Source organism: Xenia sp. Carnegie-2017, unplaced genomic scaffold (assembly GCF_021976095.1).
Source record: "Xenia sp. Carnegie-2017 unplaced genomic scaffold, XeniaSp_v1 HiC_scaffold_20, whole genome shotgun sequence".
In the NCBI taxonomy this organism is placed as follows: Eukaryota; Metazoa; Cnidaria; class Anthozoa; order Malacalcyonacea; family Xeniidae; genus Xenia; species Xenia sp. Carnegie-2017.
In genome coordinates this window covers 12,337,987-12,365,055 of record NW_025813483.1, presented here as the reverse complement: position 1 = coordinate 12,365,055, position 27,069 = coordinate 12,337,987, and the positions used below count along the sequence as shown (strand labels likewise).

Genomic DNA, 27,069 nt, shown 5'->3' with positions numbered 1-27,069 from the left:
CTTCGTAGAGCACTTCAGAGTATTTTAACTGATCAATTCACGTAAGATCGAGAACTTCGCACTGCTGTAAAAGGTGTACCACGAATACTCATCATTTTAACGGATGGGAAAGCGAATGATAGCGTCTCAACTCTGGCAAAGAACGTGCGAGATAGTGAAATCTCACTTTATGTTGTCGGAGTTGCTGGTTATAATATTGATCAACTTAGGTCAGGTGATGCTTTCACTTTAAACATAGTTTAAATCAACTTACTTTGCATCTCTAAATGCATTTATTTAGCATTTGTCTTCATCCGCTCTTTCTTTTCATTGACTTTGCTTTTGCATGCATAACTTAAATATCTCTATTTTATTAATTACTTTTTTCTCCACGTGCATGTATATAAAATATTTATGTTTTCAGAGATGTCAGATTAGGGTTCGGTGGGTTCCACTCTTGAAAAGGGCGCAAGAGAGGCAGACAGTTTCCTTAAACTATAGCATCGCGGTAAATTGATCGAAAACGGAAAAGTGAAATTCAAATTGCTTGCAAGCAATATTTAAAAAATTTTATGATTGATAGTTTCTACAAACTTTCATTTTTTATATTTCGAAATATCTTTGGATCAAGCTGGTATAAGTTTTTTTGTGTTTTAGTGAAACTTGCATAATTTTAGCAACCGTATAAAGTTGGACTTTGTTAACAAAAATTTCCCAGAGTTGGTTCCACGATCAATGTACTCGGGAAAATTCACTTTCTTATGTTCTTACCCTACGAAATATTTTTTACAGGCTCTACGAATGCTTTCACCTTGTCAACTTTCCAACCTTCTCGGAAATATTAAAAGAAGAGAAACAGTCGTGACGTCACATTTTCACCTGGTCGTAGGCGCTCTATGTTGATAATTTTTCGTGGATCACGCGAGACAAAAGTAAATACAATCATGCAAATTATTACAAACGCATAGCAGAAACAATATTTAGAAACTGGCGTTGATGGCCATTATCTATATGACTTGGTTTTATTTTCCTTTATTATTCATAATTTGATGAGTTAAATTTCAAACGTGGGCTAAAATGGACATGGACAGAAGTACTCGAGTTTTTAAGTCTCCACTCTTCTTATGGGTCAGTATTGAACTTAATATTGATTGTTTAACTTCAAAGCGTCCGGTTTAAAGATGTCTTTATACTTTGTTTGCTTCAACGATATAGCTACTTAAAGTACTCGGAACTAAAGTGAATTGTATCAGAATACAGAATTTTAGGAGGCTTTACTTAATTTTAGGTACGAACATTCGTTGCTGCTGAGTTAGCGGACCTAACGGATTTCGTTGATGGCTATCTTTTGAACAAAATCATGACAGAAATGTAAGTACCGTTAGTGTTATTCAAGTACGAAAATAGGTCTCATACTTTCTATTCTTACTTGGGATTGTTCAAAGATATCTTTCTACTTTTCTCGGAATATTTGTGTGAAATGAAATACGAACAATGGGAAAGATGTTTATTGTTTTCATTCCTGACCGAGAGGCCATTGATATGTTGTGTATTTCTATGTTAAGTGGTTTTCAGTATTATGTAAATATGAAACAAGTGCGCTAAATTTGCGTGTCGTGTTGAATACTATCAATTCCTTTTAATTTTATATAGCGACCCTGCCTTTTTTGGTACGACATTTGTTCATTCCAATGTTAATGACGATGTGAGCTTACGGATTCACAATTTAGAGCATTTGTTACGATCTATAAAGAACTTTTATAAGGTATGCAGAAAATTGCTGCTCATTTGACGTGGCACGCTTTTGCTCGAGAACTCGAGAACAAACTTCGTGCAAATAATTTGCTTGTAACTACCTATATAATAATATAAACAATTCAAACAAGTTAATGTTTGTAATTTGATATGACATGGAAAATTATGTTATTGAAGATGTAATCGGTCACACGATTTTCTGGTTTTTAATTTTTTAAAGGATTAGGAAAATTGTATTGGATTGAATACAAAAAACGATAAAAAAGAGTCCCATTTCAACATTTGAAATGATACCATTTGATACTAGTCAGTTGAATAAGACCATTAAATTATGAACTTGAAACTCTAATTTTTTTGTGGCTACCAACGTGACCGTCGTTATTGAGTGTACGTTTTTAATCATAACAACATTATAAATATACGGAGAGAAGTATAATGAAGTGGATAGCAGTCATAAAACCTAATTATTGCTTCCTGATTTGGGATTATTTAATGTTACATCATCATGTTTCCTACATAAACACATTACTTAGCAACAGTTCTCATATTTCATGACATGACATAAATGAACATGTAATCCTTGGAAGCACCTGCTGTGATGATGTCATAGCTATTTTTCCCACTTTTTCTTCCCAATACCAAGCTCTGTGTCATTATTTGCATTTTCAGCTGTTAATTTTTATTTTATCAACTGCTTGCTCATATTTGTTTTAGTATATTTTGTTTTAAATGGTGGCATTTCTTTATTATCTGTAGGAGAAACTTCAGCAAGTCATAATCATGGAAACTCCTGATGTTTTTCTCATGGCAAATGAACCTGAAAGTGGTGAGTTCAAAAAGTTTTAAGTAAAGTTATATACTTCAGTATAGTGTCTTTATCTGGAGTTATCTGATGTTGAAACTTTAGTCCTGTATACTCTAGTCTAGTGTCTTGTTCAGGAGTGATCTAATGCATAAATCTTTGTCCGCATAGGCTTACCGGGTTAAAAGGATAGGGGCTGGCATCCTCAAATCCTTAGACAAACAAGGCAAATTGTAAATTTTCTATAGATATGGTTGTGATGCACTTAGGTACATATTTGGCAGTTGTGCAAATTGCCTACCACCCTTCAGTTAATATTAAGCAGTATGCCTGTGCTGCAGTTGATGAAGTTTGATGTAAATATACAATTCATAGTAATGCTCATCACAACTGTCATATTTGGTACCTAGATGAATGTATTCAAGAATTAAAGAAAATTCTTCTGCTCGTTCTTGGTTGTGCTGTTCAGGTAAGTGAAATTAATCAAAATTAGTACCTGTCTATTGAAAACACCTAAGTCTTCTTTCATGTACCCTGAGATAAGACAAGCTATCTATTCCCTTAAGGTAAAATCGTTTTAGCTATTGCGTTGAACGAAAAAGATGTTTTCATAATTTGCATTCTGTTAGTGTGAACGAAAAGAGTTCTTTGTGGAGAAAATTACTGCTTTGGATGAAAGCATTCAACAAGAGTTAGTCATATATATTCGTGAGGTAAACTTAACAACTAGTGAGATGTAAATAATCATGATAATCACATGAAAATTACAATAATATACTTTTTAAAGCGTTGTAGATACAATTTAGAATGGTAGAATTTATAAAGGAACAGGTTTCATAAAAACCTTAAGATAATTCGTAGACGTCAGTTACAAGAACAACAATGCATTTTGGAAGACTTTCTATAAGTATGCTACATTTACTCTAATGATAACTTCATAAGTCTGCAAGCATTTATAAAGTAAAAAAACCTACAAAGGTTCTACTACCATCACTTCACACTTATTTTTTAATCATAATAATAAAAATGTCAATGATATTAACGAACGTGTATCGTACAAAAAAAATTCTAATCATTTATAGATTACGGAAAAGTTTGATAAAGTTTTTTCTGTTCAACCCGACGAAATAGCGGCTTTATCTCACGAGTAAGTTAATTAAGTATACTTTTATGTATTTTATTTTACAATGCATCCTTCTTCTGACTACATGTGTAAGAAACGTCCTTAAGTATAGGTGTTTAGCCTTCCTCGCCCTCACTGTATTCACCACTCTCTGCTTACTGACCATAAGACCATTGATATCGACGACTGACTGGAAATGTTACTGACTTAGCTCTTTCAAATCAAATTTTGATGTTCAGCCTTTCGATGTTTCCAACAGCAATGAATATTTAAAAATATCATCGATTTTCGCGCGGTGTTTTTCTAAATCTTGAAATTGGTCTTACATATGTTCATTTTCAGAGATCTTTTGTCGTATTGTGAACAGATGCACCAGCAAATGATTGTATTAGTCAATCAAAGGGACTCTGCCCAACAGGTATTTACGGATAGATGGTTGAAAGAAAATGATTATTTGTTGCTGACTGACCATTTTAAAGATATAAAATTGTCGTTTTTGATTTAGGAGATACATCAAATATTGGTTGACAGAAGTATTGTGTCCAAGGTACACTAATCAATTCACCAAAAAGTGTAACACAATATGTTGCATTTCGCAATGCATGGCAGTCAATCCTGTTTTGGTCTTCAATAATTATTGTAGATATTCAGTGCAGTCCGTCCTCTTCATCATGCTGTTTAACGAACTATTTTTATTGTGTTTACAAAATGAGTTTTGGTTTTTTTAGGAGATAAATGGAAGTATCTCTCGTGTAAGCTCGCCTCCTCTCAGTCCGACCAACTCTGAAATAATGTTTGCCGAGAGAGAAAAATTAAAGAAAGTTCACGAAGAATTGTAAGAAATATTAAATCTCTATTGTACAAACTTAGCTAAAAACGAGTTGACTCTGAAATAATGTTTGCCGAGAGAGAAAAATTAAAGAAAGTTCACGAAGAATTGTAAGAAACATTAAATCTCTATTGTACAAACTTAGCTAAAAACAAGTTGAACAACGAGGCAATACTAAATTGTAACGTTTACCAATTTTATTGTTTATTAAATACGTATGTATATGACATAAATGTTGAAAGGCGGAATATATCTTATGCGCATGACAGCGTTTCATGACCAGGATTGTTGCGACAATTAAAAACATTTCTTGAGAATGCTAAGTTACATTATAAAAAAAGGACATTTTTTCAAAATTTGTGAATTTTATTGTTTTTTTTTCAGAGACGAGAAAAATCTGCTGATTCAGGAATTACGAGATGAACTTCAGTCAAATAAAGTTACCATCGAAAAATTATTCCAAGAGGTATGAAAAAAATATTGAACAGCCTCACGGAGAAGTGTGTTTTGACCTGACATATTGGTGGAAGTGTTCTGAACAACTGTCCTCTGATCACTTGATTTTGTGCAGCTTTGCTGTATTGTTTCATCAAATAAACTTTGCGTGTCATATTTTTCAGAACAGAGGTTTAAGTGAAACATCGAGATTTGTCACTGCCTACCGTGATCAATTGGATATTTTGAAAATTAAAGCGGAGAAGGTTAACAAACTAGAAAACGAAATTATAAAGTATAAAGAAAAATTAATGGAAATGGATGTGTTAAAAAAGAGAAAAGAGGTGGGCTTTATTTTGTTGAGTCATTTTATTGTTGTCGCTACCAGAATATCTTACTGATAACTTTATATAGCCTTTATTCAGCCATTTTATTTCAAGTTTTAATTTTCGCACTAAAGGAGTTAGAGGAGCAGAACGAGATTCTCTACAATACCAAAGTTTCGCTGGAAAACAGACGAACGTGCTCCATTCGAAGGCAGAAAAGCTCGGTGAGGATCTTGAATGGGCTTTTTTCCTGCATACCTTCTAGGTACATAGTCATTGAAATTCTTTCAACTTGCAGTTGAAACTGAACGAGAACTTGTTCAATTCAAGAAAGATCTCAAGAATATAAATGAGGTACAATTTTTTTTCCACCAATTAGTGCAACCACCCCCCCCCCCCTGGGAGTAAGAAAACCATAGAATGCTCGCCATGTTGGATGAATTTGCATTGTAAATAAGGAAAATCCTTTGTTAAAATCATCCAACATGGCGACTATGACGTAGCTTGCAACCCAAAAATAAGAATATTAGCCACCTTTTTGTCTTGTTTTTTTTTTACCAGTGTTTTATGAGAATCTTGTATTTTCAATCTTATATACTTCTTTGCAAGTGATTTTAAGTCCGTAATGTTTTTATTAGTAGTGATACACATGGTATTAATTCTTTATATCTCTCTGTCTGTTCAAGACAACTTTGTGTCAAAAATTAAGTTATTCTACACAGAGTGATTAGTGGTGTTTTAGATATGATTTTAAGATATCCCGTCGATCAACATTATTCTTTCGATTTGTTAATATTCCTGACCATTAATGATTTTCAGGAGAATAAGTTATTAAAGAGAAAAAACAAAGATCTTCTTGATGAAAACGCGGTGCTTTTGTTAGACGCACAAAACAGGTAAAGGATATGAATAAAAAGTATACGTTAAATCTCATACCAAGAAATGCTGTCAACTTGTTCAATACGACTAACTGTTTTCTTCAACTTCATGAATTTATCTCAGTTTTTTTTTCTTCTTCTCATTTACAATCATACAATGTCTGTTACCTATTGCCTCGTGTGTATTCTTGAAGGTTTAAAAATTATGTTGTATTTTTTAGTTTCTCTGAAGTGTCAAATTTAAACTCGGAATTGGACTTAATGAAAGGAAAGGAAGAAACAACGGCGGAAGGTATCCACTGTAATTATCACAAATGATAGCAGCACGAAATGCATGATGGTAAAATTGAATTTATAATCTTGGCGGAGTTTTTGCTGCAATAAACTGATAATAACTTTCACTTGGCGCTATTTATTTTGTTTGATTGCGTTTCGTTTCATTTTTAGGTACTTGCTTAGCAAGCGAATGCATTCAAGTGTCGTAAGTAGATCTAGTATTTCAAAATCGCTCGTGCGCAAGAGAATAGCTTATTATTTAAGACTGGAATGTTTTTAATCAATTGACCAATAAAGAAATTTAAGAAATCAACATTTTTTATGAGTCATTTATAACTTTTTTTTTCAATTACTGTCTGTTGTTGGTTTCAGCTGTCATAAATTCTTTCCAAATTCCAACAGCCAAGATGATATTGTATGCTTATATGTTTTGTATAGATCAAAGCAACTCCTAAAGCTAGAGAATGAAAATCATCGCCTGAAAGGCATTATTGCTGAACTGACTCAACAAGAACCTGTTACTCTTTTACAGGTACTATAAAGAGAGTAAAGAGAAAATTTATTTTGTTTTGTCTTTCTCCTCGGTTTAAAACAGAATTTGTTGTTTTAGAATGTCGGTAAAGGAGAAGAGGCACTTGGAGATGTATTTGAGCAAACTACCGAACAAATTGATGATATATCTGAAGATGCTGAAGTCAGGGTTGTGCAAAGACAATCAAGGTATATGGTCACTACCATAGAGATTATAAATAAGACTAGAGGTGGCATCGTAATATAATCTATACTTCAAAATATGGTAAGCGTTTTTTTGGGGGCAAAATTCATTCTTGGATGTTAAGCTACAGTGGAAGACTATGATTTTTTACTTTTTTGTACATATTATGCGTAAATACTATACTGAATACTATCACAATCTAATTGTTGAACAATTCTTGCCTTTTTATCGTAATTTTAGATGGTTTAAGCCACTCGTATTTTGCAAAACACGTTTTGTGTTGCTTTTGTATCCATTCAGTAAATTATAAATCCGTGAATCATTGCTTGATAAGAAGACCTTTTTCGTATTTAATTCAACTGCTAACAGACTTCAAAAAACATATACTTGTCATTCATACCGGAAAAATATAAAAAACTGTTAAACTATGTGAATATGTAGGTTGTAAAAACAGAAAAACAAAAAGAATAACAAAAGTTTTCATTGCGTATAGTTGATTAAAGCATACAAAGCATACGGAGATTATAAACAACATAAGTTTTCATTGCGTATAGTTTAATTAAAGCATACAAACCATACGGAGATTATAAATAACATAAGTTTTCATTGCGTATAGTTCAATTAAAACATACAAAGCATTCGGAGATTATAAACAACACATAATCATAATAACCGCTCGCTAAAAACAATTACTAACACTTTAAAATAACAAAATGACAAATTTTCTTGATACTCGTACAAAAGAGTATAAAAACTCACTAAATATATTATAAAAGAATCCAAAACTCGAAGCAGACGGGAAAACATCGTGTGTTTACTTCGTGTTTTAATCCGGGACCTAAATTTGCCCTCCCCCCCCCAATTCACGCGTTCCCTAAAAACGTCATCAATGCCACCTCTAGTCTTATTTATAATCTCTATGGTCACTACTACACATCCAGAGGCGTAACTAGAACGTTAATTTGGGGGGGGGGTGCATATTCATATATTCCGCTGTGCCCTACTGATTTCTTTTGAAAGTAATTTGAATTTCAAAAGAAATCAGTTGTAGGGCACAACTGAATATATGAATATACACCAATTAACGTTCTAGTTACGCCTCTGTACATATCCCATTCTCTTATCATTGAATAAGCTCTTCTTGATTGGAATAGCATCGTGTGTTTTTTTTACAGTTTTCTTGAGAAGCAAGTTGCGGCAGACAGTGCGCTAAATGTTGTTAAGGAGAAGTTACGACAAAAAGAAGAAGTAAATAGCAAAATATCAGAATCACTGTCAATAATGGAACAGGAAAACAGCGAACTGAAAGACAGGTTAGGTTACTCGATGTCCATTGAAATGACCGTAGTTACTTCATGCTGTTATAATAAGTTCAGGGATATTTTGTTGAATTTGCAATAAAATTGAAGGAAATCAGTACTTTTCAATGAGAATGTGTCTAACAGTATTCATAAAAAAGTCTTTTAATATTTCAACTTAATTTAGTCGTTATATAAAGGTAATTTTTTATTTGGTTTTCTCAATCATTATGATCTGTCGAAATTTGAACACGAACGTGTTGATCTTCAATGTTTTTATCAGAAATAATCTAGCGTTGAAACTTCCACTTGTTTACATGGTTGAAATTTGAACACAAACGTGTTGATCTTTAATGTTTTTATCAGAAATAATCTAGCGTTGAAACTTCCACTTGTTTACATGGTTGAAATTTGAACACAAACGTGTTGATCTTTAATGTTTTTATCAGAAATAATCTAGCGTTGAAACTTCCACTTGTTTACATGGTTGAAATTTGAACACAAACGTGTTGATCTTTAATGTTTTTATCAGAAATAATCTAGCGTTGAAACTTCCACTTGTTTACATGGTTGAAATTTGAACACAAACGTGTTGATCTTTAATGTTTTTATCAGAAATAATCTAGCGTTGAAACTTCCACTTGCTTACATGGTGTTTTGTGGTGAAATTATGTATTTGTAACCTTCGATTTTACTTTAATTAAATCAGAATGCAACAAGTCTTAAATCAAAAACGTCGCAACGATCAGATTATCGAGAGAAAAAGCGAGGATATCTTAGAGTTGGAGAGAAGGTTTTTTTGCATCTGTTTCTTTCATGCATGGATAATTAGTTAATTAGTGATTAAAAACGTTTTAGGTTGGAAGAAGTTACATTAGAACGCCAAAAATGCGAAACTACGGTTCGTCAAAAAACGCGAGAGATAAATGAATTGAACAACAGGTGAACTTTTTGTGTGTTTTTTTTTAGTTAAATTTGTATCAGGCAGTAAATTTGAAAAGACATTCTTCTTTATAAATTCTGAGCTTTTTTTGCAAATTTTTCATATAGCTTAAGTGAAATGAAGGAAGACAAAGAGAGATCGATTGAAGATGTAGAAAAGAAAGCCAAAGAACGTCACGAACTAAAAGAAAGGTGCATTTATTAATAACGATTTATTTGAATGATCCTTTACTAAACTTTTTTTAGCTTGTGAGTAGGACGTTTATTTTTAACTTTCTCTCAATTTGTTAATACGACAGAGTTGACTTGATCTTGTCTGAAAAAGAAAAGCTTGATGATGCTTTGAACACAAAAGATAAAAAATTGGTCGACCTGGAAAACAGGTATGTGCCTTTACATGATGAGCATACTATCGTTGATGCTATGTACCATCTTATCCTTTCATGTATCATAACGTTGCATCCCAAGTTATCGTTTCATGTTACATATATTTGGTATTTCTAAGACTTCTGCGTGTTCAAGAAGCCAACAAGGAACTTGCAAGAACTCTCGAATCTCAACAGGCAAAAATAACAACACAAGACGAACGGTATGTTTGAACTGAACAGTAAATAAAATAATTTGCTTAACGAATAGGCAAACTATATCATTGTTTATTTTTTAGAGTGTCAGATTTATTGTCATTGGCTAAAGAAGATGAAAAAAGATACTCTGATAGCATTAGAGAAAAAGATCGACGATTAAAAGAATTTGAAAGAAGGTTTGGCCATTGCTGTTATGATTTATGACATTTACTGAGAAATTTATCCCCCCACCCCCTCTGAATGCCTGATTTGCGATATAATTGTAGTATACTTTCAACTCCATCTATAAAATAGCAAAGTCTGTAGAATGGGTTGATGAGATAACAAAGAGGCATTAAAAAAATAAGTTAAACATATTGTTGCAGATTGCTTCAACTTGTCTTCTTCCTCATCTTTTGCATTTATGATTAGAGAGGCTAAAAATTTATATGCGCTTTTTTCCACGTGGTTCGGGGGAGAAAGTGAAGCATATTGATTTTTACACCTATTTTACGTAATTATTAGGGGGGCTGTAACTCGCCCCCACCCACCCCTCCCCCTCGCTTCCGACGAGCACGTGTACTCTTATTTACTTTCCTATGTACGTATGTTAAAAATAAAGTAGATAAATTTGTGGCATGTTCTTTCACTGTGTAGAATAACACATTTAATTGAAGTGGAAAGTGAGTTGGAAAGTTTAAATTATCAATTGAAGCAGAAGGATCGAAAAAGTGACGGGTTTATAAAGACTATCACAGAAAAAGACGAAGAGATTGTGCGTCTAGAGAATAAGTAAGACATTTGCAGTTTTATATTTCACAGCGAGGATGTGTTCAAATGACCATTGAATATCAAAGCAAAAATCAGATATTTTATTCGTAAATACTGTTCAAGTTTTACATTACATGCTTTCGGGAACCACTGAGTACTTTTATGCACGACAAGGGTAACTTTAAATGATGTAAACGTTTAAATTAAACGTTTTCACTTTATTTAGTCATCATTCTTGATCACCATTTTGTCATGACTAATTAGTGTCAAAACGTTAATTCTAAATGCTTACATTATTTGAAATTGTGTGTTTGCATTACATCATAATCAGTTTACGTATTTGCAACTTATTTTTTTCACTTGCAATTTTTTCCATCTATACCTAAAGAAAGCTGGTGCTTTAGTGTGATGCTAATCATTATTAATTAAAGCAAAATTAGACGATTGACTTCACCTCATGTACCTCAACACTAATATCATAGACTCGAAGATGCTAGCAACGCCAACAAAAAGTTGGTCCACAATCTGGAATTGCGTGACAAAAAAGTGGAAGCATTGGAAGAAAGGTGATGATGATACTAAAGTTTCCTCCAATGACGCACAGGAAAGTGACGTCATATTTTTTTTTCAAGATTATCAAATGAATCAGAAAAGCAAGAAAGCAATAATGTCAAAGCAACAAGAGAAATTTTGGAATCGAAAGACAACAAAATATTAGAGCTTGAAAGTCGGTTAGTTCATTAAGTCACTTGATTCCCCATCTATACCACATTGCTATAAAATGTATGTTAAATAAGAATGAGACGTCAATCTTGAAGCATGTCTATGTCTTATCAAATTATGAAGATTGTGTATGTCTCATAAGATGTTTGAAACTTGAGAACTTTTCGTTTTCCAGTTTAAGTGTCTTTAACAATTAGATGTTTGATGTCTGATTTGTAATTGAATATCTATCGATTATGCATTGGATGATAGTTTGCATTAAATATTGAATCGTTGTTTTTTTTCTACTCAGCCTTGAGGATGCTCTAACGAATTGTAAAAAACTTGAACATACACTGAAGGTTAAAGAAGAAAAGATCATGAGTTTTGAGAGCAGGTATTTACAACTGATGAAGCAGACAGCCTTGGCTTTTGATTAATGTGGATTTTATTTTGATGTTTTCTTTTTCCATTCTTCCACGTCCACTGTCTTTCATTTTCATTGTGTTTTGGGTGAAGTTGAAATCCTTAAAATGATCTAATTTTCTTTTAGACTTGAAGAAGCCAGCGTTTACGAGCTTGAATGTAACAAACTTAAAAATGCCATTGACGAGAGAAAGAAGGTCGTTGCTAGACTCGAATCAAGGTCGTGAAAGTTTCTCCTTGAAGAAATTCTTGTGAAATCGTTCACGAAATTCGGAGTTTGACTTTGCAATAATTGTGCATTTTTGTATTTAGCCTTGATGAAATGTCCAGTGACAATCATAAACTGTCATGCGATCTTCAACTAAAGGATACAAAAACAAAAGAACTTGAAGAAAAGTACGTTATTTATACATTCTAGATTTCTGAAATAGTCCAATGTATTGTTCTTCATCAGGAGTGATGTAATATTGAAACTCGAATTCTTATATACTCCAGATCTGTGTCTTCATCGGGAGTGATTTAAGGCATTCGTTGTTAAAACGTTTGAACGAATGTATAATCTTCAATCTAATTATCAAGATTGGTTAGTACGTAGCTGCTATATATTTTTAGGATTCGTACGCTAGAAGCTGAGAAGCAAGAAATTGAGTTAGTCCAAAAAGCGTTAAAAGAGAAAGATGAATATGCAACCACGTTAGGCGAGAAATTGAAAAAGTGTATGGAGGAATTAGCTGTGCTTGAAAATAGGTTTGTAGAAGATCAAACTTGTATGCGGTTTACAAAAATTTTCGCTATGGACATATGAATAAAATATCTGAATAAATTGTGTTAGAAAGAAATATTTCTCTTGCAAAATTTATTTCGGGATTTTACATTCGAGTCTCCAGGATTTTAAGCGTGAAGCCTCTTCCATATCACCTGTACGTAGGTTCTTCTTTATGGTTTTACACTGTGACTGTAAATAAACATAGCAATTTAAAGGTCCTTCAGATCCTTGGAGATCCCATTCTAGCATACCATGTGCATTTTCTATTATTGCTAACTCGTGTTTAAGAGCAATGCATGGTTTCCACATAAAATGACTATAGATTTTTGCCGTATTTGAAGTGATTTCTAATTATGCAGTTGAAAAGCTAATCGTCACGGAATTAAAAGCTTCTCGAATCCCAGTGGCCAAATATCTTTTGTGTTTTAAAACAAAGTAGATGTTCATGAATATTGAACATTTCCCCATTTCATTACTCATTGAGATGACTAGCAGATATTTAAAATATCAAAATCTATTGGTCCACATGTCTGTGCAGGCAAAAATGAACAAATTTCTTATTTCTTTCCTTATGAATGATCGATTTATCAGAATATTCCCATTGGTTCAAAGTTTTTCAGATCCTTAGGAATCACATTGAATACACATGCATAATTCATGTATACTGTTTTCTACTATCTGCTTCATTTAATTTTTACGTCGTGATACAACTTTTGCTTGATGATTTTTTGTAGCACGTAGTTTCAACTTTCAAGCAGTTACTTTCCCAAATTCTGATAATCTCAGATATTTTCATTACGACGATCATTTTTCATATATTAATTTCTTAGTCCATATTCACTTGTGTTCATGCCTAGTTGTGCATTTTGACCGATGATGCCCAAATAGCATCGACAAAATAGCCAAATTATACGTATTAGAGTCAATACATGACCAGCATGCCATAGACGGCTAGACTGATACCTATATGCAACTATTTTTTTATCTTGTAATTGGTCCCTATTCATTGCGTTGTTGCATTCTTAGAGTCTCTACTTTTTCTTACATGCTTTATAATATATACAATTGAAATTATTTACATTCGTTTAGAATCGAAGAAACCAGCAGTCAGAATGGGAAACTTCAACATTCAGTGAAAATGAAAGATGAACGAATTGTAAATCTTGAGTCCAAGTAAGATATTCTTATGAACATGTTGTTTTTCGTTGAGTTTTTTCGTGGTACCGGGGTTCAACAAACCATAGTACCATGTAGCCGGTTTCATCTTATAAATATAAAGCATTTGAACACATCAACGTAACTATAGACGAAGAAACCTTGTTGGTATTTCCAACTCTAAACAGTTTATTTCCAGGTACTCATTCTAGCAGCCAGTTCCTTCAATAAGAAATTCATGAATACTTTTCTAGACTTTTTAAAATGACTTTTGTTGTTGCCCTCGATGCTCAAAATCTGTCCAAGAAGTTTGTAACTCTTTCTTGACTTCTTAAGGGAAGAGTTCTAAATTGTTTTAACTCTTGCTGCGTGGCGTAATTTCATTTTTGTCACGCTCAGCAGGCTCATATTTTCATCAACAGAGTGCTGGAGCTCGAAGACATGACAAACCATAATAAGAAATTGAAACAAATGATAGAACAAAAAGAAGAAAAGATTCGATTAATGGAAAGAAAGTAAGTTAATGGGGCATCAGGTCGATAATATGAGGTAATTCATATTCGCGTACTGGTTCATGTTTTGCCATGTGGTCATTTCTTTTGAAATCGTTTCTTATTGTCAAGATAATAGTGTCTGTGTAAGCCTCGATGCCATTTTCACTGCACTTGTTTAAGCGATGTATATATAATGTGATGGATTTCAGTTAAAAGATTTGTTCAGTCATGAACTTTGTTTTGATTAACAGAATGGACCACTATGAGGATGCCAATCGACAGTGTGAGCGATTGACTGAGAAATCTAGCAAACAGGACGAACACATCACTAAACTTAACAATAGGTATAAGCACTCCTTCGGCGCACTATATAGCATCCCTTCAAAGAAATAGAAGCTGTTAAGATGAGATTTAAAACAAATGTTCGCTATTCATGTGCTATTTCTGTTTAATATTTATTGCCAAATCCTTAAGCCATTATTATTTTGCTGTGCTGACTTCTCTCTCCCTCAAAGAGCAAATGAAAAACCGACCAATCGCGGAATGTGATTGAATTAATTAATATTTTAAAAAAATTAAAAATGCGATTAAAATGTTTTACAAACAGTTTCTATTTCTTATTTGATAAATTGCAAATTCGAACGATTCCACGTTATGCATCAATTAAGGAAGAAAACATCTTTAGATCTTTCTGTTTCAAGATTTTGTTTTGATATTTTAGAATATCTGTCCTCGAGGAATACGAAAAAGAGAATAGGACTGTGAAGTTTAAACTGACACAGAAAGATGAACGAATAACTTATCTTGAGCAAAGGTATGTGGATGAAGATCTTTCATCTACATAGTTTAGTGTCTTCCTACCTACCTAACATGACAGCATAATTAGATTTCAGACACCATACAACATTTGACCAGTAAAAATTTTCGAAACACTTTAAATTCTGGGAGTAATTCATTCGTGGCTTTGAAAAATATTGGGAAATATAGTTTGAGTGAACATGGCTTTTATGTGTGTGGCGAATAAGTTACGCTTATACTCCCTTTGGCACTTAAGCAATTCGACCGTTTGTCTACGTTTCTTACGGTCCTGGGACTAGTATACAGCGCTAATATATTGAGGTTGTTTCAATTTAATGAAATATTAACATTTCCTTGGAGAACTTCATCAAAATTTTTATATCTTTAGGTTACAAGAAACTAAATTGAAATCTTCTAATTTGGAGAATGAGGTCACCAAGATGCAGGGAAAATATGAAGAAAAAGTAAAACGCAGGTGTGTGTTGCACCATTTCTTCGTACTTACCGTCAAGTTTGCCTAAGGTTGGCAAGGTGTCATGTTAAAACCATTATAATGGGGGTCTACTGCAATCTCAGTTTCTATGGTTTGTCCATTTGAAAGGCTTTCCCTTCTAGGGCTGTTTATTTTTCAGAGTATTTTTTTATTGTTTTTTTTTAAAACACGGATCTTTAACTTTAATGTAACATTGATATATACTTGCATGGCATAACTCCTGCAGTCTCGAAGATGTTTAATGTAGCATTAATATATACTTGCATGGCATAACTCCTGCAGTCTCGAAGATGTTTAATGTAGCATTGATATATACTTGCATGGCTTAACTCCTGCAGTCTCGAAGATGTTTAATGTAGCATTGATATATACTTGCATGGCTTAACTCCTGCAGTCTCGCAGATGTTTAATGTCGCATTGATATATACTTGCATGGCTTAACTCCTGCAGTCTCGAAGATGTTTAATGTAGCATTGATATATACTTGCATGGCTTAACTCCTGCAGTCTCGAAGATGTTTAATGTAGCATTGATATATACTTGCATGGCATAACTCCTGCAGTCTCGAAGATGTTTAATGTAGCATTAATATATACTTGCATGGCATAGCTCCTGCAGTCTCGAAGATGTTTAATGTTGCATTGATATATACTTGCATGGCTTAACTCCTGCAGTCTCGAAGATGTTTAATGTAGCATTGATATATACTTGCATGGCTTAACTCCTGCAGTCTCGAAGATGTTTAATGTAGCATTAATATATACTTGCATGGCTTAACTCCTGCAGTCTCGAAGATGTTTAATGTAGCATTGATATATACTTGCATGGCTTAACTCCTGCAGTCTCGAAGATGTTTAATGTAACATTGATATATACTTGCATGGCTTAACTCCTGCAGTCTCGAAGATGTGGATACGCATAAAATTCGACGAATAGAGAGCGTTCGTCGAAGAGAAGAACAAATCAAGTCTCTAGAGAAATCACGGTCTAAGTAGGTTTTTTTAGCATCTCATTTATTTTTGTAATTTATGTTTTCAGATTAAGCAATGCATGATCATTATAACATTGATAATTGTCGTTTGTAGACTTGAGACTGTACTACACGCTCAAGAAAGCCATATTCATTCCTTACAGGATCGGTAAATTGTTTTGTTGTATAATCTTTTGGAGGGCGGGAAATTTTATGGAATGTTACTATGGAAATGATACTGTGAAGTATACGTTAAACATTTTCAGATTTTTAATTTATACTGCTCTTTACAAAGGCCTTAGGATTACTGACATTATTTTTATCAAATTGACACGAGTTGCTATCAAAGCCAAAATAAAGTTATACTTTAGTCTGAATGCAGGCTCACCGTCTCACTTTTCAATCACGTGTATTTTTTTCATTAGTTTGGAGAATTTGATGAGTGAAAGAAACCAACTGGGAACTAGCTTAAGCAAAAAAGAAAGCATCATTAATGAACTGCAAAAAAAGTAAGGGAATTTCTTTTGTTTTTAAGCTCACCTTATTTTTCAGCAATCTTAAGTAAATTTACAAAATAAATGTATTTTCTTGTTCGATTTCGTCCTGTTTTCTAGATAACGACTCCAGTGAGTCAAGTAATTAATGTTCAATTCTCAACATCGTGTTCATTTTGTACCATAAATCTTTTACGAGCGTTTATACAGTAAAATTCCTCTTCGCTGCTGCCTGATAACATAAAATGCCCTCTGATAAAAGCAAGCCAGTGAAGCTCCCTTGACAGGGATTGCACACATTGTCATTATAACTTTATTATTCTATCAACTTTACCTTTTTTTTTACTTTATATGTTCTTCGTGTTTTACGTATTTCATGATCTGTTCTCAATTCTAATTTTCATGTGAAAAGAGTCATGGAACTCGAAGATAACTTTTGTGATGTGGATAAGTTGAATGATTTGATGAAGAAAAAAGATGACACGATCAAACGATTTGAAGATAGGTATTATTATATATCCATCCTTTCTTGTTTATTGATGCCAGATATAAGATATTTTATGAAACTCTTAGTCTGTTTCAGAAAAAAATGGCATGTATCGATGGAAATATCTAAAAATTTTTAAACTTTGGGAACGGACACGGAAAAAATATTTAACTCAAAACGTCGAGGAGCATTTTTTTCGTGTTCTCGTAAACCAGTCCATTGCAAATCCCTCGGTTATTCAGTGTTTAGTAATAAAACAATCAAAGTGCGCGATTTCATTTAAAGTAAAACTTTTAGTTTAGCTAATAATAGTGTGTAAATGTAACAAGGTACGTTTACTGAAGTAAATTCATTGTTGTAATTTGAGATCGAGATGAAATGCTTTTAATGAAATGCATTCGACATTTCTCATACGTAGCTATAAAAAACCGTTTTAACGATTTTTCATAACCGCTTTTCTTTCCAAATTCATGAACGTACTATAGAGTTCGTGAGGTTGAGATGGTGTTGAACAGGACGCAAGCATCTAATCGAGAGAAAGATACGAAGATTGATTTACTTCAAAAAAGGTTCTTCGTTGTTTTTGACGTAAAGCAGTTTAAATCTTCTAGTACGGTTGCAAACATGCCTGTGCTGATTGAAAAGCTATCACTTTTTTATTTTGTCCATTGAACGCTTCAGGATTGACGAGTGTTTGGAACAGAACAAAAAACTTGAGGAAAAATTGAAGAAAAGAGACGAAGCATTACGAAAAGCGGAAGAAGATATGCTTGATGTTGAAAACAGGTTATCGTGAATAATATCGTTGTTCACGCGTTACATTGGAATGAAAGTTGAAATGAATAATACTGAATACAGAAAAAGTCAGTTCTCAAAGTCGATAGGATCTTTAGTTTTGTAGTATTAATATAAAGTTTGTGATTTCATTACCATATTATGTTAAATTGCATGCACGCATACTTAGCTGAAATTTTCAATTACCTAGATTTGATGTTTAGACCACTAGAGTTCCTGGAGCATGTAAGGACTCAGGTGTTAACATCAGACTACTGTTGTTGTAAAAAACGACTCAAGATTCTTTTTTTATGTATAGAAATAGAAGTTCACCTGGGTTGTCAACGGACTTGAATAAACTCCAGTCCATTAAACAGAAACTATGGGAAGCCGAAGCAAGGTACATGCTGTACATTCTAATGTATTCACGGTGTGCTTGATGTTAGTTTCATTTCCCTGCTCTTTTCCTTTCTTTAGAATTGAAGAGATTGATAACGAGAAAGGAAAAGTTGAATATCAACTTAAAAGAAAAGAATCTTATCTGCAGGATCTGGAAGTGCGGTATGTTAACTTGTTGTAGTTCGTGGCTTGTGTTTTACATATAGAACATAGAGATGTGCTTGAAAATAAGGTTATTTATACAATTGCTGGTAAAGTATGATAGGGGCACTTTTTTGTTGCATCTTTTGTTCATTTGAGTTTCTCAAGATGTATTATATCCTGAAATTGTACATATTGCAGTGCATATAAATAACATTTCGACTTGTACTTATAAGATTACGTGAATCTTCTGATGCCTTGGACGAAAATGAACGTTTGAAACAGAACATCAAACATAAAGAAGAACGACTGAGAATTTTACAAGCAAGTCTCGATCAAAATCTTTCTGAAATCAACTCTCTTGAGAGTCGGTACGTTATTTCTAACGCAGGCCATGGCAAATCGATTGAACTCTTTTAGACAGATGGAAAAACTACTGAACTAAAATTTTAGAGTGCTAGTTCAATTTTCCTATGCACGTGACAAGGTTTAAGACGCATATACACATTGGAAACAAACTTGTTACGATTTTCTTGAGGGGAGGAGGTTATAGGCATTCCTATAGCATTTGCACTTCTTCAAGAGAAGTTAAAGTCGCGTTCGTGATATTGTTTATCTTTGCTCAATTTGAAACTTTTAAAGATTAATTGACGTAAAACATCAAGTTCTCATCCCATTGACACGTGTGTGATCATATCCTATTGTGTGTATTGTATAGTCTTGAAAACATGACATCGGAAGTCTACAAACTACGGAAAGTTGATGGCGAAAAACAAAAGCGGATCAACAGTTTTAAAATGAAGCTTGAGGAAAAGGATAAGATCGATAACGATGGGATATTGAGGCAAAAGAACGAGAGAATACACACATTGGAAGAGAAGTATGATATCAAATCATATGATATTAATTTTAGAAGGATGATCTCTTGTTAGTAATTATAGAATGATGTTATCAGTAAAGATGACATCAATAATGTATCAATAAGGATGACATCTTCAATGATGTATCAATAAGTAAACTTATTATAAACGGATAGTTTCAACGCAACTACTGTACAAAACATTGTGAAACCAGTACTGTACGATTGTATTTGTAGAAGACGCTGTAAATAAATACATTAAGTGGATGTTTTTTTCCACAAATAATTTAGAAACAAACAACTTCTTGAGGAGAAGAATATGGCCAGTGAGGTTAGTGTTATTCACGTTATGACATTCTCAATACCTCTTGCAGATTATGTTTTCTTGTTATTCATGGTGGGAGCAGACGGTTCTTTTTGCTTGACAGTTCAAACTGTAGATTTTGCAAATTCACGAGGGACAGGCTAGAAGTATCTACAAAAGTATCATATACCATCAATCAGGAATCCAAAGTTAACCATAATTCTATTTCATATAACGCTGCCTTCTTTACTTGTACTTCTTTTTCGTTAGTGTTTTCATGTTTAATCATTGTTTACAGCGCATGGCGGAGCTCGAGATAAAGTTAAATAAAGGTGACAAAGCACCAGACAACACCGTAACGATGATTGATAATATTTTCCATGATCGAAGGTAATTTATCATTTATGTAACAGCTCTAATTGATGTTTCATCCTGACGAATATTTTCGTGCGCTAATGAAATTCCTTCTCATGGAAAACCATTTCAGACTTTGGGAATGAGGTTTACGAAATACATTTTCCTCACACCGTTTGTTAATTAAGATATCTTCTCAATGGTTGATATGCATTCGACTCGCCCAATATGAATCAATAGATGTTATAATGACCACAGTTCTACGTGACACGATTATTTTATACAATCTTGCTTTCTCCTTCAGATCTATATTCCTTTATACATTTATTTATTTTCAGACCTCATGTTGCTCGTGTTTCAATGGAGAACGAGAAAAACCTTGACATGCGATATAAAGATGTTGAAAAAGAGGTGAGCTATCACCGTTGTAGGGTTTTCCTTTGGGCGTACTTATGAAAATCCAAATTTTCTTTGTTTCAATGATATTTTTTAGGGAAATTTTTTTATTCCTTCTTTTGTGTAGTTTGAAAATTTGCGTCTGGACAAAGAGCATGCCGAAGGTAGATACTCGTCGTTGAGGGAGGAAAATAAAAATTTAAGTCATGAACTGAAAGCACTAAAGTCAGAACATGATCATTTACTTAATGATCTCAATGAAATGAAGGAAAGTTACACAGATCTAGATCTTCTGTCGGCCAAATCACTGCATCGCTGTGAGGTATGCCATTGTTGATTTTTTGAAGGAGATTTTCTTCGGTGTCCATGATGCATTTCTTATTATTGTCAGTTATCTGAGCTATATTATCGCTTTTGTTTAATTAGATAGAAATGTGTGAGTGTGAAATACTTTGCTTTACCATTTGTTATAGCAAAGATTTTTTCATCTCCCTTCATGAGTTCAATTCATGCAAAGTAACTCTTTAAACCATTTAGAAAATAAATTCTCTATGCATACCATCCGAAATTCTGTACTGTATAATTCTTCTTATGTGATAATAAATATCAAGAGAAATAACCATTGAGCTTTTCTTGGTAGAAACGTGATTAGACATAGTCTGGTTTGTTGATTCTGGTTGTATTGACCATCTTTTTGTGCAATTTTAAGTTAGGCGATTATCAGAGATTGGCCACATAAACACAAGACGTGTTATGGACATTTTCTCTAAAACAATAACTATTAACTTTTTTGTCTTTTGCGTTAATAAATTTTCAGATGTTGACACAAATGAACAATACTTTAGAGGAAGAAAATAGAATGTTGATGGAACAAATGAATAAATTACTCACACAGGTATTACCACATGACTAAACTTTCAAACCAAATGTAATTGCGATTTGTAGGTTAAAGTATTACCGCTCCTTTACCTATATAAAAGACGTAGTTAGAAATTTCATATCTTATGATAACAGTTTCTAGAAGGCTAGAATTCACTTATTTATATTTTTGGAATGTGCATTTTTGCCTTAGAATCAGGAGTTGTTGACGGAGTCTTTGGTGAGTCGAGATCAGTTTTTGGAAGAAGAAAGAACATTCTCGTGAGTAAATTTTTTTGTTTGTTTCATGTAGTTGTTCAAGAATTTGTCATTTTCTTCGTGTTATAATTTGTCATTTTCGTCGTGTTATAATTTGTCATTTTCGTCGTGTTATAATTTGTCATTTTCGTCGTGTTATAATTTGTCATTTTCGTCGTGTTATAATTTATCATTTTCTTCGTGTTATAATTTATCATTTTCTTCGTGTTATAATTTATCATTTTCTTCGTGTTATAATTTGTCATTTTCGTCGTGTTGTTATAAACGTATAATTCATTGATTGTAAACAATAGTTATTTAATTTGTGGTTTTAACTGTTATTTATTCTCATTCATGATTATTTAGCAATAGTTATGTCATGGTTAGTAAAAATTGGTGGTATCATTTATGTTTGCTAACAATTTCTTTTCAAAAAAAATACAAATAAAAATACTTAAAATACAAATACTTTGTTCGTGGTTGTTAACCAATTGTTTCTACATTCATAGTCCTTTCTCGTCTTGTTCATGAAGCATTTTCATATTTTGATTCTTCGCTCTACTATTTTTTAGTGATCGTCTTTACGAACTTCAGAGGCAGAAAGAAAAATTGGAAGAGAAGATTGAACAGGCAAACAGGAGTCTTGCTGAAAATACTCCAAAGAAGTTTGTTGCCTTAGTTATGACTGCTTCTATTAAGCAAATTAAATGATAATCTTGCTCCTTTTCTTCTAGGAAAAGCAATCTGTTTAAAAAGGTTTTGCAAAAAGCTGGTCTGAAAAAGGTAAGGAAAACAATGTAGAATTCTATTGGAAACAATAACAAGCTAAAATCTGTTACTTTTCTTTCTAAAAGAGATAGCTTGATATCATGCATACTTTTTAATATTTCTTTTATATTTTGTCATTCTAAAATAAATTTGTTTGATTACAGAAAAAGGAAGATGGCTTAAAGAGTAAATCCGCTGTGCAACTAATCAAATACGATCAAAGTCCCCGTACAAGTGTTGAAGGCTCATCTGATGTGTCAGACTCGAGCCCAGGAATGCGTCATCTATTTTCAATGTCGCCAGAACGTGCTAGCGATTCATCAAATATTAGCGAAAGCGTAAAATCAGATATTTCTTTTGAAAATGATCTTTCTCCATTCGCTCGAAAGAAAGCTCGCCTAAATCGTGCAAATCGTCAACAACGTGTAAAGTCTGAGTACCTAACGTCAGTTCTGATGGATAATCTTGCCATACAAGGTCGTAGCAGGAGTCTTGACCCTAAAGAATTCAATGATTTAGTTTTCGCTGCCAAATCAGATTTTAGTTCTGGTCAAGTTTCGTCATGTAGCTCTATGACTGTATTGAATGCAAATTCTGATGAAAGTTCAGGGGACTCGGTACGAGGTAGGAATAGTTCAAATGATGTCAGCAGAATTTTAAGTTTCTCATTGGTGCACGATGAAACTAAACGCCCATCGCCAATTCGCGATAGGAGAAACGTTGAAAATAGAACAAGAAATCCTCCTGAATACAATTCGAAAGAGAATGTCAAAAATTCTCCTCATTTGCAAAAGATAAGAGGAGTTGCTAAGGGTGAAGCTGGAAACAGGATGAAGATTAAAGATTTTCCTCTTAGGAATGAAAAAGGAACTGTTAATATCGAAAATAAAGTTAAAGATTCTCCACATTTGCAAGAGATAGATGGAGGTTTTAAAGTCGAAGCTGGAAACAAAGGAATTGCTAACATCGAAAATAAAGTTAAAGATCCTCCACAATTGCAAAAGACAAATGGAGGATTTAAGGTCGAAGCTGGAAACAGGATGACGATCGAAGGTTTTCCAGCTAGCGAGAAAAAAGTAAATGTTGATGTTGAAAGGAAAATTAAAGATTCTCCACTTGTGCAAAAGATAAGTGGAGGTTTTAAGGTCGAAGCTGGAAACAGGATGACGAATGAAGGTTTTCCAGCTAGCGAGAAAAAAGGAAATGTTGATGTTGAAAGGAAAATTAAAGATTCTCCACATGTGCAAAAGATAAGTGGAGGCTTTAAGGTCGAAGCTGGAAACAGGATGACGAATGAAGGTTTTCCAGCTAGCGAGAAAAAAGGAAATGTTGATGTTGAAAGGAAAATTAAAGATTCTCCGCATGTGCAAAAGAAGTGGAAACAGGATGACGAATGAAGGTTTTCCAGCTAGCGAGAAAAAAGGAAATGTTGATGTTGAAAGGAAAGTTAAAGATTCTCCAAATTTGCAAAAGATAAGTGGAGGTTTTAAGGTCGAAGCTGGAAACAGTATAACGATTGAAGATTTTCCAGCTATCGAAAAAAAAGGAACTGTTGATATTGAAAGGAAAATTAAAGATTCTCAAAATTTGCAAAAGATAAGTGGAAGTGGTAAAGTAGAAGGTGGCAATTGGATTACGGTGAGAAATGGAAGTGTTGAATCTGAGATCTTACATCGTGATAAGAAAATCAAAAATAACTTTGAAAAAAGTCCGAAAGCAGTGACTGAAAAAGAAAAATCCTCCTCGTTGATAAAGAATTTCACTGCATCGAATACTTGGGAAGAAAAGAAGAGTAACACTAACAACAAAATGGATAGCACTAACAAAAATTTAGATAGTGCTCAGTTGCCACTGTCATTGGAGCATCGCTCGTCAACTTTATCCCAAAATGGTTTTGATAAAAGCACTTACAGACGTTTCTCCGAGTTAAGCTCATCTTCACGGCCTCCAAGTTTTACAGAGAATGAAGTGAAAAGGACAACAGTTCATCTTGTGAGCTCAAAATTGGCAACTGTCGATGATGGTAAAAATCTCGTCGATAATCGTGAATTGAAGGTAAAAAAAGATTATACAGGAAAAATTTTCTTCTTGATGTTGTTTTTTCATAAGTCTTTTGATTATAAAACTTGGGAGCTTGTATTCCTACCTAGGGGCCGTTTGTACGAAGGCTGAATAGCGTAATTCACTGGATATCAAATTTTATTGAACGTTTACAAAACCTTTTAAAATGGAAAATATATGATTTGAACTGAGCAATCAACGAAAGAAAATATTGCTTCTAAGATAAGAAAATGTTGTTGTTGTAAAGAAAATACAAACACCTTTTTTATAAGTTTGAATATTTTACTATTCAATGGAAAACGCTATGCAGAGTTTTGGAAGCCCTCCCCCCCCCCAGTGTTGATTTTTGGTAGCTTTCAAATATTTGTTGACTTATAAAAAGATGAAAAAACATTCATTCGCTGGTGTTATGTTTTTGTAATTTATGTTATAAGAACGATCGTGACAATGATGATATTCTAATAATCATATTGATAATATTTAATGGTTGAGTGCGTCGATGTGTTGTCAAAAATTCGTGGAAATTCACAATTTTAATTTGATGCTTATAAACTTGACAGCTTATAAATATTGCATTCTTGGTTCATTTTAAGCCTGTGCTTTTGAAGTCCACATCTGAACTAGTGTCATTTTTAAAATCATCAAATTTTTCATACAGGCTTACTGAAGAATAATTTCATTTTATTATCAGCACACGTCATCGATCATTTCCGATCACGTGCCAAAAGAAAGAACAATAAATGTCCCTTCCAAGTCTACTTTGTTTCCCTCAAGAACAGTAGATACCTCCAATACATCATCAAAAGTAACTCATCGAACGGAAAAAATAAGTGCAGATAAACAACAAACAAAACGGACAAGTTCTTTTATCATTCGACCCCAGTCTCCCTTGACCTCACGAAACCAGGTACACCGTCAACATTCCGACCGTATAGTGACAAGTTCAATGGAAATTGAGCGAAAGAAGTCAAGTCTAGGGGAACCTGCTGTACCTGTTGCCACCAAGAACAAGCGTCCGCAATCATATTGTCAGCGTTCTGATTCTATACAAAGTGCAAGGCAAAGTATTGGTATGGTTTCCCATAAAGAAGTCGTCCAGTCTGCTGCTCTAGAATCTAATCCCCGGATCGAGAGGAAAGAAGGAATTGATCAACCGGATAAAAAAGGGTCGAGTTTTAAGGGAGATGAGTATAAAGTAAAAACGCGCAGAGGACAACAAACACCGTTATCTTCAAGGCAAACTTCCAAGGTCGACAATCTTGTACCAAAAAACGATAAGACTCTGGAAAAACAAGGAAAACCTTCTCTCTGGTATGAATACGGTCAAGTGTAACAACGTTACTTTTTATCAAACTTGTACTTTTAGATTTTTAATTGTTTCTAAATTATTCAGTTTTAACATTTCATCCCATTTTTAAAGAACTTTTCAGTGGCAGGTTTGTTGCCCTTCCCTCCCCACCCGTCTAAAAAATTACATAAACATCGATTTTAAAACTTTTTTCTAATTTGATGAAAAACATGGAGGTTATACCTTCAGATCAATTTCTCTGTTCCTAATATGTTGCATTATGCTCTTCCGTTTGCTCCCTTTATGTTTTTTTTTCAACTGCCTCAACAAGCAGTCGTTGGCACTGTAAGAAAGTAAGGGCGTACTGTGACAGGCATTAGAGTATAACTGTTATGAGAATGTTGTGGCAGATGCAAATGTTTTTTCATATATTTTTTGATTCCCCGTTTATCCAAAGCGCCCTTCTCAAAATAATCTTGAATGCAAGACAAAATTCAAATATCACAAAATATTACCATAAGAAACTTTGCAATAGAAAATAAGAGTCGTCATTCGCTCATTGCCCTGCGGACACTAAAACTTCGTGTTGGGTCAATACCGATAGAAGTTCGTAGAAATCTATTTAAACATCCATGTTTGAAAAGCATTCTTCATAATTATTGCGTGCTGTTATACTTCATACATTTAACTATGAAAAATCCACTAAACCACAGTGCATTTTATTAAATAATTAAATAGAACTTAGTCGTGGTGATAAATCTAAAAATTGTGTTAAAAATTGTAAATACCAGATGGTGAATGGCAAAAATAATAACCTAGTAGCTCTTAAAAGAACTGTTTTACACTATATGGTTTGGTGGAAAAAGAGAAGGAGCTTTGTGAAATGAAGAGATGGAAAATAATGGAGGAGAAATTTGTAGATAGTTATACTATGCAGGATGGTCGTTGGCTGTTTTTCTGTCTGAAACTTTAGCTTTGTAAAAATAAACTAAAAAATTCAGTGTTTTTGTTCTAGGGTTCGGTTCTTGCATAATCTTTTCCTTTTCTCTAAGTCTTCCATTCTGCTCTACTAGATAATTGAATATTTGTTCATACCGCTTGTCAGTGATAGATAAAACAAGGAGTTGAAATT

At 33.4% G+C, this 27,069-nt stretch overlaps 2 protein-coding genes across 2 annotated transcripts; both read left to right on the top strand.

Moving 5' to 3' along the window:
- The first annotated feature begins 952 nt into the window (after positions 1–952).
- Positions 953–4,500, top strand: LOC124441331 (protein Daple-like). Its single transcript, XM_046991779.1, has 10 exons — positions 953–1,107; positions 1,268–1,350; positions 1,633–1,744; positions 2,491–2,560; positions 2,947–3,005; positions 3,166–3,249; positions 3,619–3,683; positions 4,002–4,077; positions 4,165–4,206; positions 4,388–4,500. Exons 1-10 carry the CDS (start codon positions 1,057–1,059, stop codon positions 4,496–4,498), a joined length of 753 nt encoding a protein of 250 aa, XP_046847735.1. The 5' UTR covers positions 953–1,056; the 3' UTR covers positions 4,499–4,500.
- Positions 4,501–4,554: 54 nt separating this feature from the next.
- On the top strand, positions 4,555–26,768 carry LOC124441702 (girdin-like). The gene is made up of 51 exons (XM_046992169.1): positions 4,555–4,598; positions 4,873–4,954; positions 5,109–5,189; positions 5,261–5,267; positions 5,384–5,473; positions 5,548–5,603; positions 6,069–6,145; positions 6,349–6,419; positions 6,575–6,608; positions 6,842–6,935; positions 7,014–7,123; positions 8,294–8,431; positions 9,126–9,209; positions 9,275–9,358; positions 9,467–9,550; positions 9,658–9,741; positions 9,864–9,947; positions 10,023–10,118; positions 10,579–10,713; positions 11,175–11,258; positions 11,325–11,423; positions 11,708–11,791; positions 11,948–12,040; positions 12,133–12,216; positions 12,433–12,567; positions 13,676–13,759; positions 14,164–14,256; positions 14,487–14,579; positions 14,957–15,049; positions 15,422–15,508; positions 16,425–16,517; positions 16,612–16,665; positions 16,922–17,005; positions 17,403–17,495; positions 17,963–18,046; positions 18,159–18,263; positions 18,571–18,651; positions 18,729–18,812; positions 19,028–19,162; positions 19,510–19,671; positions 19,942–19,981; positions 20,253–20,344; positions 20,647–20,719; positions 20,832–21,026; positions 21,522–21,599; positions 21,777–21,844; positions 22,393–22,485; positions 22,555–22,603; positions 22,753–23,887; positions 23,988–24,643; positions 25,341–26,768. The coding sequence occupies exons 1-51, from the start codon at positions 4,555–4,557 to the stop codon at positions 25,980–25,982; spliced, it is 6,660 nt and encodes a 2,219-aa protein (XP_046848125.1). The 3' UTR covers positions 25,983–26,768.
- Positions 26,769–27,069: the final 301 nt, after the last annotated feature.

Bases quoted from the DNA above. Each gene is read 5' to 3' on its own strand.
- LOC124441702 (XM_046992169.1), top strand. From the start codon at position 4,555: ATGTTTGCCGAGAGAGAAAAATTAAAGAAAGTTCACGAAGAATT. The intron at 9,210-9,274 runs GTTTTTTTGCAT...AAAACGTTTTAG, and splicing joins ATCTTAGAGTTGGAGAGAAG to GTTGGAAGAAGTTACATTAG. The intron at 17,006-17,402 runs GTAAGGGAATTT...TCATGTGAAAAG, and splicing joins ATTAATGAACTGCAAAAAAA to AGTCATGGAACTCGAAGATA.
- LOC124441331 (XM_046991779.1), top strand. From the start codon at position 1,057: ATGGACATGGACAGAAGTACTCGAGTTTTTAAGTCTCCACTCTTCTTA. The intron at 3,250-3,618 runs GTAAACTTAACA...AATCATTTATAG, and splicing joins TAGTCATATATATTCGTGAG to ATTACGGAAAAGTTTGATAA. The intron at 4,207-4,387 runs GTACACTAATCA...TGGTTTTTTTAG, and splicing joins ACAGAAGTATTGTGTCCAAG to GAGATAAATGGAAGTATCTC.